The 18,515-nt window shown below is 37.8% G+C and overlaps 1 protein-coding gene across 1 annotated transcript in view; it reads right to left on the bottom strand.

The window, feature by feature from the left end:
- ITGA8 (integrin subunit alpha 8) overlaps nt 1-18,515 on the bottom strand; it is a 188,863-nt gene that overhangs the window by 125,411 nt on the left and 44,937 nt on the right. Inside the window, exons 5-10 of the mRNA XM_084875768.1 lie at nt 8,715-8,776; nt 7,645-7,690; nt 4,751-4,876; nt 3,787-3,831; nt 1,426-1,469; nt 219-275 (exon numbers count right to left, since the gene is read on the bottom strand). Of these exons, the coding sequence (XP_084731894.1) occupies nt 219-275; nt 1,426-1,469; nt 3,787-3,831; nt 4,751-4,876; nt 7,645-7,690; nt 8,715-8,776 (380 nt within the window). The remainder of the gene's footprint in view (nt 1-218; nt 276-1,425; nt 1,470-3,786; nt 3,832-4,750; nt 4,877-7,644; nt 7,691-8,714; nt 8,777-18,515) is intronic.

Below are 18,515 nucleotides of genomic sequence, written 5' to 3'. Positions count from 1 at the left end.
AGTGGATAGAACATTGGCCTGCAGACTGAAAGGTCCCAGGTTCGATTCTGATCAAAGGCATATACCTGGGTTGCAGGCACATCCCCAGTAGGAGGTATGCAGGAGGCAGCTGATCAATGTTTCTCACTCATCGATGTTTCTAACTATTTTTCTCCCTTCCTCTCTGTAAAAACTCAATAAAATATATTAAATTTTTTAAAAAACTAAAATGTCTTTACCTGTTCACCAGTGAAATTCTGGATAAAGGTCATATCTGTAGAGTTAATGATTGAAACCTGAAAGCATTGAAATTAGATAGGTTACATCACTTGATATAGAATTTGAGAGAAAAATTAATTTTAACAAATCATTTTTTGAAAAGAGTGATAAATGTTTAGCTATATGTAAAATTAAAATGTAAACTCATAAGAATGATCTTTTAAAAATCCTATTGAACTTTTTGTTTATGGTTAAGTCTGGGGATCCTTTCAGACAAAATACATGCTTATTACTCTGAAGTAGAGAAATAAAATTTGAATTCAAGCATGCTGAGACAAATCAATCTCATGGTCAGTTAACTGATCTAACCAGGATTTTTATATAGATTGATTTTTTTTGTATAGCTTAATTTTGTATAGATTCATTTTATTATGAGAAAATATATTATTCATGAAGCAAATTATTCCTTTTCATTCTATTCAGCTAACTCCAAATCTAGAAATATTAAAAGTGTACTAGACTTCTAAAAATCAAACACTATGTAAAATATTTTTATTTAAAAAGTTTTTCCTTTTCTAAGGTCTGTTTATTTCCTTTTCCTATTTTGGGAGCAACTAGTTATAATGGATTTGAATAGTATCTCTCCAAAATCCATGTTGCCATTTGTAAGTAGGGTCTTTGTAGATTCAATAAGTTAAGGATCTTGAGAAAAAATTATCCTGGATTTAGAGTAGGCCCTATATCTAATGCCTGCAGTCCTTATAGGAAAAGGACTAGATATGCATAGATACAGATAGAAGAAAGCTGTGAGATAACTATTGATTTTACTATTTCCACCATAGGAGACCTATTAAAATGTTGGTCATATCAACAGTGGGGTCCTCTTATATTATTGCTAGATTATGCACAAGGATCTGGCTGCCTTCATAGGTCAGTGACCTGTGCCCATCCTTGCATTATTGCCCAACCATCACTGTCCTGAAACTCTTAACACTTTTGAACAAGGGGCCCTGCATTTTCTTGTACTGGGTCCCACCAATGTGGCTGGTCTTGCAGTCAGATCAGAAAAAAAAAAAAGAACTAGCCTCCCTTTTAATTAGCAAACAAGTACAACTTAATAGGGGCTTGCTGTATAAAGGGCATTTTAAAGGAGTTAAAAGTTGTATGAAACAAAACATGTCTGTGCATACATAAGAAAATATCCTGTAATGAATCATTAGTACTCACATATCCAAAATTCTGTGCTCCTCTTGGAATTCCAGCAACCAATTCTGGTGACAAAAATGGTCATTTAGAAGGTAAGTTACCCATACCCACTTTACAGCTACACAACAAATCAGTTAAAGATAGTTTTTAAATGAGCACATCATGCAGAGAGCTGGGAGTTTGTAGTCATACTCTTTGCATGCATTAGATTTTGTTTCTGCTGCAGACAGTAGAAAACAGAAGTCCAAAGCTGTGCTTTGAGATTTAACCGTCTCTGTCACCAGCCTCCATGTTTCTGCCTCCAGACCATAAGCCTCGCTTCTCTCAGGTCTGTGTGTGATATCTGGGTTAAACCTCTGACCCTGATTTCTTTAGCTTTCACAGAAGTGACAACTTGGTACTATTGTAAAAAGTTGACAGTTCCTGTCACACTAAAATGTTAAAATAATTTTGGTTTTTGAACATGATACGAGTCTGTCCCTTGGAGCTGTTTGTTGGCAGAAGAATTAGGGGCCAACCTGCCAGCCAAGAAAGAAAGGTTCAATGGTATATATACAGGAAACAACTCTGGCCGAAAGCAGGCAGGATGCCAAGGCACACAGATCTGGCTGTTGCAGAAAGAAATGGTTTTGGTTCTTTGCACTGTCATATACTTGGGATGAGTCATTGAGACTTTTTTTTTTGTTCACTCTCCTACAATAGGTGCAAGTTAGAATCTCTGATTATCAAAGATCTTTGCAGCTCTAATTTCTATAAATCAAACTATTATTTGATTAATTGGGGGTCATGCTGTTAGCATTAATAGAGGAGATTAATTGGGGCTAGATGTTGGACTTTTCAGTAGTATATTAACTCATTTAATCAATAAATATTTATAGGCACACATTGAATACAGTGTGAACAAAACACAAAATCCCCTGCTCTCATGGAGCTAATAACCTAGTTGGAAGAGGCCATCAATTTTAAAAATAGAGCTAATTAAATGGGATGTTAGAAGCAGAAGAGTACAGCGGAGAAAACTAAACTGCAATGGTATGGGAAGTGCAGTGTTTGGAGGAGGAAGGACTTGTGATGTATTAGGTTAGTCAGGGAATGACTTAAAAGGTGACACTTGAGCAAAGACTGAAGAAAGTGGGGAAGTAAATAAGGAAATCTGGCAGAACTATGTTCTAATCAGAGGGAAGAAGTGCAAAGGTCCTGAGGTACAGGTGTGTCTGGATATTCAGAGGGAAGCAAAGAGGCCATGGTGGCTGGAGTAGAAGGAGAGAAGGGTAAAGGGATAGGAGATGAAATCAAAGCAATTAGTGGTTTCATGATTAAGGTTTTTTAGGTCATTGTGAAAATTTGGATTTTACCCTCAATTATTCAGAACATCATTGTAAGCAAAGTTACAGTCTGATTTCTGTTTCTACAGGGCCACTTTGGCTTCTGGGTTCAGGGTAGACTCCAGGAGGGCAAAGGGGAATGCAGGGAGGCCATCTAGGCAGCTATTGCTGATACTCTAGTTGTAAGAGGCTATCAATTTAAAAAATAGAGGGATATTTTATTATTATTATGTCAGTGGATCAGAGTAGATGCTGAGAAGGAGGTGAGAAGTGGTCAGATTCTGGTCTTAATTTGAGAGTTTAGTTAACAGGATTTGGTCAAGGTTAAGGGGTGTGAAAGAAAGAACACAGTTCATGGCTGACTTCAAGGAATCTTGTTTGAGCACTTGGGAGGTTGGCATTGCCACTTACTGAAATGGAGATGATGGAGGGGAGAGCACATCAGTGGGGAAGGTCAGGAGTTCCGATCTGAGCACATCAAGTTTAGGACAGCTATTAAGATAGAGATGTTGAGTATTGGACACGAACTTGGAATTCAGTGTACGCTGGAGAATTGACATGGGATGAGATTACTAGAGGGAGTTCAATGAGTAAAAGAGTTGCGTATTTAAACCTAGGTCATGTAGATGAGGTGGGGAAATTAGAGGGCAATCAGGAAGAGATAGAGAAGAAGCTGCCACTGTCTGAGAAGCCAAGGAAAGAAATGAGGAGGGAGAGATTAACTCTGTCAAATGCTCCTGACAATCACCAAAAGCATGGCTTTTGACTAAGTTATTTAATCATCTATATTTTTAACCATAACATAGGACCACTGGGCTAATATTTCATTGCTTAACTAGATTGCAGAAAGATTGACATTCATTTGTATGCAATTCTTCAAGACTTAAAAATCTATGTATTTTTTGTTGTTTTTCTACAAAATTTCACATGCATTCTGGGATTCCATTTATATACATTTTGTATAAGAAAGAAAATTACCTCATAAAAGGTATTTTGGGGTCATTTTTACCTTTATCCCATGTTTCCTAAGTAACTTACAGTCCACAATGTCTCTCACCTTGCTGAGCATCTCCTGTAAATTCCCCAGCAGCAACTGAATATCCTGTTTTAAAGAAAACAAAAGCAAAAACGAATAATTACATGTTCAAAGCTTTATAAATAAATGAGCTATATATCTAGAAAAAAATGAAAGGTCTTCTACTTTGTACAGAAATCTCAACAAATAATGTAGCATAAAAGATTAAAGTTCTATAAAAGGAAAAATTAATCACACCAATATGAACACTTTGTGCTAAATCCTGGAAGCATAATATTTCTGACTGTGGCAACAGAGTCTGAGATCACTTTTTAAAGCAGGAGTGCGTCATAACCCACCTTGAAGTATCAATGGCGACCAGTGCATTTTAGTTACTGATTCATCATGATCAGACATGTCACTCAGAAAGGTATGGCTTGTGCTCAGGTTTTGCTACTTCTGATCACCACCACGGCCTATTTTCTAACTTATGTAAAAATGGTTTTCCACAAATTTCACTTAACTCTAAAGTGAGGTACGATCACAAAACGTAACTATTTTTTAAATGCATTGATCAATCAAAATGCCTATTAGCATACCACAGGTGGGAAACCATAGTGGTGAAGTGGCATTGTGTGGTTTGCACATGATGGATTTTCAAACATTCTAGCAACTGGGAAGTCTCTTGCTGCTGTAGAAACTGGAAAGGCCACTGTCATGTTGCCTGCATCGTAGTCCTGGGCAGCCCCACCAATACACGGTCCTATTACTGGCAGCATGTTTTATGTGCCAGAGGCTATCACAGAGCCTATAAAATAGCTGTCAAATCATGTAGGTTATACATCATGGCTGAATCCAAGGAAAGGAAAGTTAAGAGTCCATCTAAGCTACTAAGAAAAGAAAGCATTTATAAGATGCCAACATAATATCAGGTAACTGAGGAATAAACTGTGTCCACACATTTAATATGTTTGTCTTTTGAGGAAACAGAAGTGAATTATCTCACCAAGGTAACTATCATCGTTGGAAGTTGGGGCCACTTGCGTCTGTTTTTCTCGAGCCAGTTTCCTTAGAATATCCTTGAATGAGTAATTTTCAATGATGTCTGCAATATTGGCTGTGATCACCTGACCTGCATTCAAACAAATTATTACATTAACTGCATGTCTGAACCTCTGAACAACACTCTCCTTTAAAAGTGATCATGACATTGCTTGCATTTTCAATGATAGATTTTCTTCCAGCCACCAGAACTGCAAGTTGAAGTTGGGAGAGCTTTCCATTCTAATGGCAGAACCAAGGATGAACTAGACATTTTATGTGTCTCCCTTCTCCATGCACAGCCCCCTGCCTTCAAATGACAAGCATATCTAAGAGTGAAGACATCTGTAGGCAAATTTTATGTGATTAAACTTTTATTCTAGGACATTCTACGTAGAAAAACATGATCCAGCTTTGATACCATCTAGCCAAGTTATAACTTCTTACTCGTGGGGAAACGAGATCTAAAGAGCTTCAGTGCATTCGCTAAGGTCTTTGGCATTACAACCAAGGTCTCCTTTGGTTTTGCTATTAGGTATTTGGCATTACAACGAAGGTCTCCTTTGGCATTCTTTCTAATTAGACTTTTTTTGTTCTCACATAATACAGATGGTTTAAATCTAAATCATTTAATTAAAAATTGTGAAACATAGCTTTGTTAAAGGGAAAAATTACAAAATCTTTGAGCCATTTACTTTTTATGCTAAAATGTACTCATGGAGCATAATATTATGAAAGTGGGAAATAGCTAGGTATATAGTGAGATCCAGAATTTTAGCAAAAAGAGGAATCCATGGCCACCAACATTGATATGATCAGAACTTTGGTTAATCTCTCTCATATAAGGCCACTATCAGAAGTCTTAAAATAAGCTTGTGTTGGGATGAACAGAAGTCAAAAAAGATGGCCAGCAATTTCCCACAATTTTCATGCCTTCCGATATCTATTATGGACATCTAAGGAAAATGTGTGATCTCATGCTCTTTGGGAGGAAAATAGAGGAATGCTTTCACGAAACTAACATTTAATATTAATGTTAAAGCCAAGTTATTCTTTGAGAACTCACACATAATTCCCACAGTCTTGCTTAAAGTCCAAAAATAATAAAACTGTCAACGTAGGCCATAAATATATCCAAATAACTGTGCCTAAAATGACTGTTCTTATATTAAGACAATGTATTTACACATGGAATTCTGAACAATGTCTGTTGAATTTGCCAATTTTCTCTAGGTTAATAAATAAAGCTAAATAACCACTTCTGCCTTTTCTTGTTTCCTCTAGCTGCTTCTATAAACATTACAATCTTAAAACTGAATAAAATTTTAAATTATCTGTTTCAGAGAAACGCTTCTATACATCCTTGATATGACTAATTTTTGGCAAATCATCTGTATCAGGCATTTTCCAATTTAAGGAAAGAGAAAAATTAAATTAATCAAGTGAATTACAAGGCAATCTTTTTAAACACAATTTTTAAATACAATTTTAATTTTATATCCATCCACTGTATAAATTATATTGTTTTTCATTTGCAAAATAATTTTTCAAGGCTGAAATGTTAATTATTTGATTTCATAGTTGTATATGTGTGAATTAAGCTTAACAGTAACTTCATATAAACTTTTATAATAAATTCATCTCTCTTATACCTTTCCCATTGCTTTTTAAACATGATCAGGTCTCTTGCAATTAAAAAAAATACCCTCAGTCAATTATTCATTTTTCTCATATTTTACTCTAACTTTATATTAAACTTTACAGCCAAAATTCAGTGTATATTCTCTATAACCTCTCATTAGGCATCCTGTCCACAGCCATGGCTTTAGTTATCACCTTATGAAAGTTTGTTGGGTTATTTTAGCTATATGGGGTTGGCTAAATAGGTTAGTGTGGACCAAATGTCTTCATGGACCAGACATTTTGGACCAAACCAAATATCCTGCAAGACCATTTTTACACACTCCCTCCTCTCTTCATCTAGTCACTTCCCACTCAGGGTTCAGATCTCAGTTCAGGATTGTCTGCTTCCAAATTAATTAACCTGTGAGTCAGAGGGCCTTAGCCAGGTAGCTCAGATGGTTAGAGCATTGCCCTGATATGCCAAGGTTGTAGATTTGGTCCCCAGTTGGAATATTTATCAAGAATCAACTGGGCTTGGCCTGTGTAGCTCCAAGAGGTTGCTGGTTCGATTCCCAGTCAGTGCATGGTCAGGGCACATGCCGGCTTGACCCCCCATAGGATCTCTCTCTCTCTCTCTCTCTCTCTCTCTCTCTCTCTCTCTCTCTCTCAATCAATCAATCAATAAATTTAAAAACATTAACAATCAAAGTAACTCATCCCCTCTGTGCAGATGCTATCCTGCACCTGAATTCAGGTTTCCCTATTAAGCAGAACGCAGGTTGTAGTCCAGCTCCCTGCCAGCCAGTGTTCAGAGGACGTAACACACCTACATACAGCCAGCCTGGAGGGAGCCTCCTAACCCTCATGCCACCATCTTGACATACCCTTCCTTCACAGAGAGTAGCATACCTGGGGTTTCTTAATGCCTGTATGAATATTCCTTTAATGCCTTTGTCTTTCCCCAGGTTGTAGCTTCTGTGGGGGCAGGAACAATGTCTGATTTTACTCATTGTTTTGTCCCAAAGCCTGGCATAGCCTCAATAAATAGTTGGTAAATAAATGAATTAAGTTGCAACAGTGTAACAAAGTACAAACTGAAATATTTCACTGAATTTGAGAAACTATGAACATAAATACGAAATTAGCATAATAAAAAGTCAACGTTTGATGTTCCTCGGCTTCATCCGCTTGTTAGTAACAACAAACAGGCACGTCTTCTCCGTTGACAGGACATACCTTGCCAGTAAAAACTCCCAGGTCCTCCCACTATGAGGTCTCCATTCTATAAAACAGAAACAGCAATAATTGGAAAAGAAAAACAGATTTTTTTTTAAGGGTGATAAATCACTGTTAATAAGCTTTGTTCTAATAATTTCTTGGACATAAAAAAAATTTTTTAAGAGGCTTTTATATCTGAGTCATATGGGTCATTTTATTTTCCATTTTTGCTTTCAATTATTTAGTGTACTATATTATATACTTTTAATTTGACTTAACTAAATGAGCTGAATTCTCTCCCTTGAGAATATATAATTTCAGTTATTTGGCACTGCCTCAGGTAAGAAAATTATCTACATATTTATGTACAATTAGCAGACATGGCCTTTTGAGCCTTGGCAATAAAATGAAAATTCAGTTTCTATTTATCTCAAGGCCACAGTAATGCCTAATTTTTCCATTCACTTGCAAACCCTCCTTTCACAAGAGAGAGAGCAAAATCCCCAAACTAGCAAATGCAGATTTTCTCCCTTATTTTCAACCCCACCTTCTATCCTCTGCACCCGTAACTTTTAGCGGGAAAGAAAAAAAGAGATATTGATAAAAATTTATACTATTTTTAAAACCATGGAATATTTGCCTCCTATATTCTCGCTCGACAACTGTTTTTAATTTGGTGAGAGAATTATGTGAATTTTAACACATGTTAAACCAATTACAGTGAAAAAATAAAATAATTTATAGATGCTTGTTAACTTTTCAGAAGCATATTTCTCTATTGAGTTTTTGAGATTTATTTTTCATTTAAAAATGATAACCTCAAGGAGTAGGAAGAAAGACTGTTATTTTTCATCATATGTACTTTTGTACAATTTTAATAGGTTGTCATGTGCATAGATTACTTTAATTGACATAAAAAGTAAACAAAAATTAAAGTTGTCAAAAGAAGCTAAATACAGTTTCTTTTGGTGGTGATGGTTTCTGGGGGGGGTGGGGTAGGGGTTGGGAGTGGGAGTGAGAGGCAGAGGTAAAATAAAAATCAAACAGATAAGATAAATATTAGAAGCTAAAAGACCAAAGAAATTCACCTTATAAAAATCCAGACTAAATCCTGCTTGGCAGTAACCCTGGCCTTCAGGATCAGCATTACCTAGAATAATCAAAATATGTTTTAATAATCAATTCAGGATATTCTGTTGCTTTCTCTATAGGCTTCTAAATGCAAAATTGTCCATATGTGGTTTATATTTATTTCTAAATTCATTCCAAGTAATTTGTTAAACATATTTCAATCTGTTTTCCTGTCCCAAATACCATTGTGATTCTAGACTAATATTCACAGGAATAATGTTCCTTGGAGTTATTATATTGGATTTTAGAACCCAGTTTGTTTGAAGAAATAAAATCTCCATCTCTCAACTACTTTCCAAGTGGCAGTAATGTTTCTGGGTTGCCCACATGTTCCTAGTGAAGCTGGACATGTCATTCCTAAAGGCAATGTCCTCAGAAGGGGGAGCTGAGTGTGGTCACCTGGGTAGATGCTTTCTGCTAGGGTCACCAATCAGATTTCAATTTTGATCATCTCTAACAGGAAATTAACTTTGAAATATTCTATTGTCATTAGTAAAGTCAATTTGGAAATTGTGTTTCTGGTTACAATGAATCTCACATGAACACTGCAATGCTAGTGTTCACATAGAGAAAACTCTCTAGTAATGGTTTATTTTGTACTCTATCCAATTTACTAACTGAATGTCCAATAGAATCTTATAGAGTGGCCAACATGTGGATTCCCTAGATATTGTTATAAAAAATCTGTAGGACATTTGGATCAGGAATTTATTCCTTGTCACTTATACTTTAAAAGAGTTCCCTTCAATGTCTAAAGTGCTGAAATTAAAACCAAAATGTAGTGGGTTGGGGGGGGGGGGAGGCAATGGTAAGATATGTACACATATAATATCTTAATAAAAAATGGAAAAACAAAACAAATAAAGATGTGATCAACATTTATAATCAATAGACTTTAAATCAACAGATTGTCATCCATATGTGGGTGAACCTCATCCAATCAATTAAAGATCTTAACAGCAAAGACTGAAGCTTTCAAGACAAGAAGGAATTCTGCCTTCTGACTGCAACTTAGAAAGCCTTCAGACCCAAGACTGCAATATCAACTCCCACCTGAATTTCCAGCCTGTGATACAGATTTTGAACTTGCCAGCTCCCACAGTAATAAATCAATCTCTCTACCTCTATTGCTACCTCTACCTAAATGTAGTATGTGTATGTTTGTGTATGATAATTTATATAAATTTAAATGTATAAACACACACACAAAAAAAATAAATAAATAAATAAAGTTTCACTCTAAAAAAAAAAAAATAATAAAATAAATAAATAAATAAAACCAAAATGTAGTTCAGTTGGGATGATCTTAATCATAATATGGTTGAATAGGAATATGTAAATAATATTATTAATACTTCTCTCTTATCAAGGACTAGAGGCCTGGTGCATGAAATTTGTGCACAGGGGTGGGAGTAGGGGTCCTTCAGCCCAGTCTGCACACTCTCCATTCTGGGACCCCGCAAGGGATGTCCAACTGCCCTGATCCTACTGGCCTAAATCAGCAGTAGAGTGAATATACTGGGAAGTTGGACAACCCTCTCACAATCCAGGACTGCTGGCTCCCAATTGATCACCTGCCTGCCTTCCTGATTGCCCCTAACTGCTTCTGCCTGCCAGCCTGATCACCCCTAACCACTCCCCTGCCAGCCTGATTGCTGTCTAACTGCTCCCCTGCCAGTGCAATTTTCCCTAACTGCCCTCCCCTGCAGGCCTGGGTCCCCTCCCCCCCCAACTTCTCTCCTCTGCTGGCCTGGTCATCTCTAACTGCTCTCTCCTGCAGGCTTGATTGCCCCCAACTGCCCTCCCCTGTTAGTCTGATTATCCACAACTGCCCTTCCTTGCAGGCCTGGTCCCTCTCAACTGTCCTCCCCTGCTGACCATCTTGTGGTGGCCATCTTGCGTCCACATGGGGTCAGCCATCTTGTGTGTTGGAGTGACAGTCAATTTGCATATTATTCTTTTATTAGATAGCATATGCCTGAATGGAAACTAAAATAAGCAGGCAGGAAAGGAAATGCACACCATCACAGGATAAATGTATAGGCTGGGCATATGCATCTTGCAGAAACTTTTAAAAATGGATTTGGTCTTCCCAGCTCTTCCTAGAATGTTTTAGGTTTTGTTTTGGGTTTCTTTTGTCATTACTTAGCTAATTTTAGCATTGTCATCATCCATTCTTTCCAGATGCTGCTTTTATATTTTAAAATAGTTTTCTACCTCATACATTGTAGATTTTTTATAAGATCTGTTTTTAATTCAAATGTCAATTAATGCTTTGTGTATTTTTAAGCTGTCTTTTTTAAGCTTTATTAAGGTATACTCAATATACAAAAAAAGTATACATTCTGATGTATACAGCTTGGTGAGTTTGGACATATGCATATATCCATGATACCACCAGCACAGTCAAGGAAATAACATATGCGTCACTTTCTAAAGAATTGTGTCCCTTGCTTTTTGTTGTTATTTTTCTGTGTGTGTGGTAAAAACAGTTGACATGAGTTTACTCTCTTAACAAATTTTTACATTTTCTTTTTAAAATATTTTTTAATTTTTCAATTACAGTTGACATGCCATATTATATTAGTTTCAGGTGTACACCCCAGTGGTTAGTCATTGTATAACTTGCTATGTGATCATCGCAATAAATCTCATACTTGTCTGACACTGTACATAGTTCTTAGAATATTAACTGTATTCCCTATGCTGTACTTTACATCCTCATGAATATTTGCAACAACAAATTAGTACTTCTTAAACCCTTCATCTTTTTCACCCATCCTTCCCAAATCCTTCCTATCTGGAAACCATAAAATTATTTTCTTTATCTGTGATTTGTTTCTGTACTGCTTATTTCTTTTTTTTTTTCTTTTTTTTTCTTTTTTTTTTTAAATATATTTTATTGATTTTTTACAGAGAGGAAGGGAGAGGGAGAGAGAGCCAGAAACGTCGATGAGAGAGAAACATCGACCAGCTGCCTCCTGCATACCCCCCACCTGGGATGTGCCCGCAACCAATGTACATGCCCTTGACCGGAATCGAACCCTGGACCTTTCAGTCCGCAGACCGATGCTCTACCACTGAGCCAAACCGGCTTCGGCTGCTTATTTCTTTATTTTGTTTTTTAGATTGTTGATAGGCATGTATTTATTGCCATATTTTTATTCTTTTTTCTTCTTCTGCTTAAAGACAACCTTCAACATTTCATGTAATACTATTTTGGTGGTGATGAACTCCTTTAGCTTTTTCTTATCTGGGAAACTATATGTTCTTCAATCCTAGATGATAGCTTTGCTAGGTAGAGTAATCTTGGTTGTAGGTCCTTGCTTTTCATCTCTTTGAATATTTCTTGCCAATTCCTTCTGGCCTGAAAAGTTTCTGTTGAGAAATCAGCTGACATTCTTATGGGAGCTTCTTTGTAGGTAACTAACTGCTTTTCTCTTGCTGCTTTTAAAATTCCCTCTTTGTCTTTAACCTTTTGCATCTTAATCATGATGTGTGTTTTTGTGGGCCTCTTTGGGTTCTTCTTGTTTGGGACTCTCTGTACATCCTGTAGTTATATGTTTATTTCTTTCACCAAGTTAGTGAAGCTTTCTGTCATAATTTCTTCAAATAGGTTTTCAATTCCTTGCTCTTCCTCTTTTCCTTCTAGTACCCCCATGAAGTGAATATTTGTACACCTGAAGTTGTCCCAGAGGCTCTATATGCTATCCTCATTTTTTTTTTAATTCTTTTTTTCTTTTTTCTGGTCTGATTGGGGTTTGTTTTGTTTTGTTTTGTTTTGTTTTGCTTTGCTTTGCTTTTTTATATTCCAAATCATTTATTTGATTCTCAGCTTCATCCATTCTACTGCTGATTCCCTGTAAATTATTCTTTATTTCAGTTAGTGTATCCTTCATTTCTCACTAGTTCTTTTCTATGGTTTCTATTCCCAATTATATGCTGTTTAAGTTTTTACTAAGTATATCTACTCTTCCCCTAAGTTCACTTAGCATTCTTGTAACCAGTGAACTCTGCATCCAGTAGATTGCTTATTTCCATTTTGTTTAGTTCTTCTTCTGAATTGTTGTTCGGTTATTTTATTTGGGCCATGTTTCTTTGTCTTCTCATTTTGCCAGCCTCCCTGTGTATTTATGTATTAGAATGAACTGATACATCTTTTGGGCTTGGTAGAATGGCCTAATATAGGAGGTGTCCTGTAGGATACAGTGTCACAGCCTCACTATTCACGTAAGATGGGCACTAAGATATGTCCCTCCCCTCCTCTCTGTGGGCTATGTGCATTCTCCTGTTGTAATTGAGCTTTGATTGCTGATGGTATCTCAATGGGGGGGGGAGGGGGATTTACCATCAGGCCAGTCAGCTGCAAGGACTGATTGTGATCAACACAGAGGATCAGCTGTGCAGGGGCCCACCCCACAAGCAAGACTCACTTCAGCAGGACTCTGGTCCCACCGAGTCCACCTCTTAAATATGTCACTTGTGGAGGTGGTTGGGTGCTGTTTCAACTTGGTCTGAAGCTGTCCACTGGGTATTCTGGCTCTAGGGAGGTACAGGCCATGATCACCTACTGCCTCTGTTCTGCCCAGGGCCACCCTGCATGAACTACAAAGCCATCTGCAGATAGCTGCTACTTGTACTGGCCTTTGAGGTGCCTAAAAGGGGCCAAGCTGTGAACCAAGTCTTCCCTTAGTGCCAGGCTTAGAGCCATTTAGTGAGGGGTATGGGGCATGCTAGAGCCAGATGCTGCTTGTTTGAGAGATTTTAGAAAAGTCTAAAGCAGCAGTCTCCAACCTTTTGGACTTCATGGACCACCAGTGGTCCATGGACCACCAATTGGTGACCACTGGTCTAAAGCATGAGGCAAGAAAGGCTATTCGTATGGAAAAGCTCTGGAAACAGCCTTAGGTGGGCCCACAAATTCTTGGAGGGGGGAGGATTGTGTGGAAAGGGCAGTCTCAGGGAATCATAGGTGGGGGCAGTGATGGCCTAGTTGATATGGTGCCCATCTGCTGGCTCTATGGAGGAAAGTTTCAGAAAAGGAAAAATGGCCTCTCCAGCACTTCTGTCTAAGAAAAAGATGCCACTCTACTTCCTCCCCATATTTCCCTGGTGCCTTTCAAGCTGCTGTCCCAGCACTGGAGCTCAGAGGAAATGAGTCTGTGTGCAGGCCCATTAAGAGGAACTGCCTGGGGCTCTAGCAGCTCTCCATCTCAGCAACAATTCCTGCTGATTTTCACAGCTAGAAGTTATAGGGACTTCTCTTCCTGGCACTGGAACCCTGGCCTGGGAAGAGGGGCTGGGACCAGCTCGCATCTCTGCCCTTGCTACTAAGCTAGATTTCAGGCACTTCTGAATGATGGTTGTTCTGTAATTTAGTTTTAATTTTGATGTTGTTTTGGGAGGATGTGAGTACTGCATTTACCTACTCTGCCATCTTGATCCTACCCTCTTAACAATTTTTTAAAAATATTTTATATTGATTTTTAGAGAGGGGGGGAGAGGGAAAGAGATAAACATCAATGTGAGAGTGAAACATTGATCAGCTATCTCCCACATGCCCTCCACCAGGGTTCAAGCCCACAACTTGAATGTGTGCCCCAACTAGTAATCAAACTGGCAATTTTTTGGTAGATGGAACAATGCCCAACCAACTAAGCCACAACAGCCAGAGCTCTTAACAAATTTTTAAGTGTATGTCACCTTACAGTGTATTTTAACAAAATTTGTTCTTTTTTTTTTCTTTTTTTTTTTTCTTTCTTTTGTTCTTTTTTTCTTTTAAAAAATATATATATTTTAATTGATTTCAGAAAGGGAGAGGGAGAGATAGAAACATCAATGATGAGAGAGAATAATCAATCAGCTGCCTCCTGCATTCCCCCCATTGAGGATTGAGCCTGAAACCCGGGCACTTGCCCCGACCAAAAGTTGACCCATGATCTATTCATTTTTTTTTATAGAAAGGGCAAAAGAGGGAGGGGAAAGAGAGAGAGAGAGAGAGAGACATCAATGTGAGAGAGAAATACTGATTGGTTGCCTTCCTGTATGTGCATATGTGCAACTGGGGATTGAACCTGCAACTTAGTTATGTGCCCTGACTATGAATGGAACCCAAACTTTTCAGTGTATGGGATAACACTCCAACCAACTGAACCACACCAGCCAGGGTGACAAAATATGTTCTTTATAACTATATCTTGTGCTTATTAGTAATGAAGGCTACAAAGCTCCTTAAATGCTCATCTCTATAACATCAAATATCTATGTCTCATTAAAAATTCTGTGTATAAATACTTGAATGCATCAAGTAATATATGTGAATACATGGTATATACTTATGTAAACATATATTTGCAATCTTGAGTATATTTCAAACATATTTTTTAATGCATAAACCTTTTTAAAAATCTTTTTTTAAAATCAACTCTGATGTTTTTATTTTTAACAGTGTAAATTATTCAAAAGAGAAAATATATGATCATGCTTTAAACAGGAAACTGAAAAAATAAGAGAAAATAGTAATTTTTCTTAAAATTCATTAAGAAAATAGCCAACTTCAAATGTTTAAGTGGTTATTATAATAGAATGTGGGTTCCTTCTTTTATAAAGTAAGTTTCTGTCTTAGAATTATAGTTCATGATGGCTGAAGGAATCTTTCATCCTGGAACTTCAGAACATCTGTAAACTTTGCAGTTATATTGCAGAGTGAACTCAGGTCAAGGGGATTATGCTGACTGTTCACTATTCTTTGTTGGCTTTCAAAGTAGAATGAAGGATGTGTGTAAACCATCTCCACCTGATTATGAATGAGTAAAGTAGGAGCTATCAGCCTTCCATTAATATGAATGAGCCCATTAGCACCCACATTGCTCACAGTAACAGTGGAGGGGGTTTGTGGTATAGAATGAACATGAGAGCACTCTTTAAATTCTATTTTGAAAATAATATTGCTGATGTTCCTGTTCTGTGAGATTGACCAGATGCTCATGAACAAGCTGGCTTTGTGTTAATAAACTGTGAACTCCGGAGGACAGGAAGTCTGCTCCTTAGGTGGATTGGTGGGAGAAGAAATACTCGTGGTTAGAGAGAGACTAGGAGGATGTGAAACCATATGGGAGTTGAAAGAATTCCCCACACATCTAGATGCCACATGTTGTATTTTAATCTGAGCTCTCCCATCATACAGGCAGTCAGATAAAAAGGCAGAATGGCCCTGGCTGGTGTGCCTCATTTGGTTGGAGGGTTATCCTGTATACTGAAAGGTCAAGGGTTCAATACCCAGTTTGGGTATATGCTGGGGTTGCAGTCCAGTCCCAGTCGGGTTCCTACAATAGACAATGAATCAATGTCTCTCTTTCTCTCTCTCTCCCTTCCTTTCTTTCCTTCTCTCTAAAATCAATAGACATATTATAATATGAGGGGGGAAATGGCAGGAAAAAAAGCAGTGACCAATTTTACAAATGATTAACCTATACATTAGTTAGAAGAATATATCATCAAGGCAACACACCTATGAAGGATGGGCTCAGCATTTTCGCTAGGATAGTTTAGTCTTATGGGGAAGCATTGTAGTTGGCAATTAGACAGACATGAGCAGAGCATGCCCAGGTACAGGAAGTCACCAGGGCAGAAAGCCCCCAGGGCCTAGCACCGGACAATTAGAGGTTTGGACCTCGACCCAGGGTAACCTTTCCTTCCCTAGCATAACACTGGAGGCAGTTTAGGCCCCCTGACCTTCCCTCTCTAGACATAACATCTAGGCCTCCGTTGTATTTCCACCCCAGACCCAGAAAAGAAGCAAAGCCAGACAAGCAAACAGGCTGACCTCAGGACCAGCTGCATTGAATAAGGACACCTTGCCCTGAAAGGACAGGCCTGGAAAACTGAATATTCTATTGAATCCTTCCCCTGGGGCCTGACCTGAAATCTCCACCCTTAGGACAGAGGACCCATAGGCTCTCATTCCTAGAAGCCCAACAGCACCTTCCCCCTCTTCCTTTCTCTCTCCTTCCCAACAGGAGTCATCTTTACCTTCCTCACTCCGGAACCCCCAACTCCAAGGGCCCTTCTTTTGCCTCTGTAACTTGTTTCCTGTGCCATTTCTTCCACCTCTGTGACTTTCTAAGTAAATGTTCTCTTACAGTTTGAGTCTTGGCTCTAATTCTTTCCTAGCCAGAACTCAAGTACTGAAGTTGCTGAACCAAGTGTGGTCTGACCCCATCAGTTTAATAGCTGGTGCTGTTCCTGCGCCTGCTGCTCACAGTATCTTTAGTAAATCATGAGAAGCTTGAAATGGAGAGGTGTACAAATTGATGAGAGAAGTTCCGTATTGAATTTCAGCTCTGCCATGAATTTTCTGGGTGGGTTAGGGATTTGTCTTTCTCCCTGACTTTTATAGCTAATAACAACAACTTCTTACTGAACGCAGGAGCACAGTACCTTCGGTAGAACAGGACACAGAGTACACTTCTTGCTGTAGCCTGTGCCTGGAACGCTCCCCACTTCCCTACTCCCACAGGCATTTGCGAAGAGAGCCCTTCCCATGGTCCCGTTAAAAGTTCCTCTCTCCACCCAGGCCATGTCACTCCCCTCTCTTGATTTGCTATATTTTTCTTGGCAGCACTCTTCACTACCTGACATTATATTAGAAACGTATTTACTCTTTAAATTTTTTTTGTTGAGAAAAACTTGATAAATAACATTGTAATAGTCCAAGGTGTACAACATAATTTGATATATGTATATGCTGTGAAATGATCACCACAATAAGGTTAGTTTATAGCTATCACCACACATAGTATGGTTTTCCGTTTTCCTTGTGATGAGAGCTTTTAAGATATGTCATCTTAGCAACTTTCAAATATATGATATAGTATGTATTTTTAACTATAGTTACAAAGTATGCTATACATTGCATCCTTAGGATTTATCTTATAACTGGAAGTTTAAGCTCTTCACTTCCTTCGCCCATTTTGCTCCCTCCACCAGCATCACCATTGGCAACCACCAATCTGTTTTCTGTATCTATGAGTCTGGTTTCTATTTTTTAAGATTTTGCATATAAATGAGACCATACAGTATCGTCTTTCTCGGCTTATTTCACTTAACATAATGGCTTCAAGGTCCACCCACATTGTCACAAATGGCAGAATTTTCTTCTTTTTATGGCTGAATAAATTCCATTATGTATGTAAACCATATTTTCTTTATCCATTCATCTGTTGATTACCACTTAGTTTATTTCCATGTCTTAAATAATATAAACAATGCTGTAATGAACATTGGGGTGCAGATATCTTTTCAATATTGTGATTTAATTTCCTTCAGATAAATACCCAGAAGTAGAATTGTGGAGTCTGAACTTATTTATTTGCATAATTTTTTCTATTGTCCCCTCGCGCCCCCCAATGTAAGTTTCTTAAAGACAGGGGTTTGTTCTCTCTTTTTGTGTGCTTTATTCCCTGAACATAAATAACTAGTGCTCAATGGTTTCTGTAAACATGTGTTGAATGTTACATAATTGATTCTCATTATCTATAAGAAACTCCTCTTTTAAAGTCATTTAAAGTGAAATCTTAATTTATTTTTGTTAATCCTCACCAGAGGACACTTTTTTCCCATTGTTTTTTTAGAGACAGTGAAGGGAGGGAGGGGAAGAAAGAGAGAGAGAGAGAAAGAAATAAACATCTATCCGAGAGAGACATATTGAATGGTTGCTCCTGGACTCACCCTTCACACCATAGAACGAAGCCTGTACA

This window comes from Pipistrellus hanaki (assembly GCF_964339955.1).
Source record: "Pipistrellus hanaki genome assembly, chromosome: 1".
Taxonomy (NCBI): Eukaryota; Metazoa; Chordata; class Mammalia; order Chiroptera; family Vespertilionidae; genus Pipistrellus; species Pipistrellus hanaki.
This window is presented reverse-complemented; position numbering and strand designations above follow the sequence as displayed.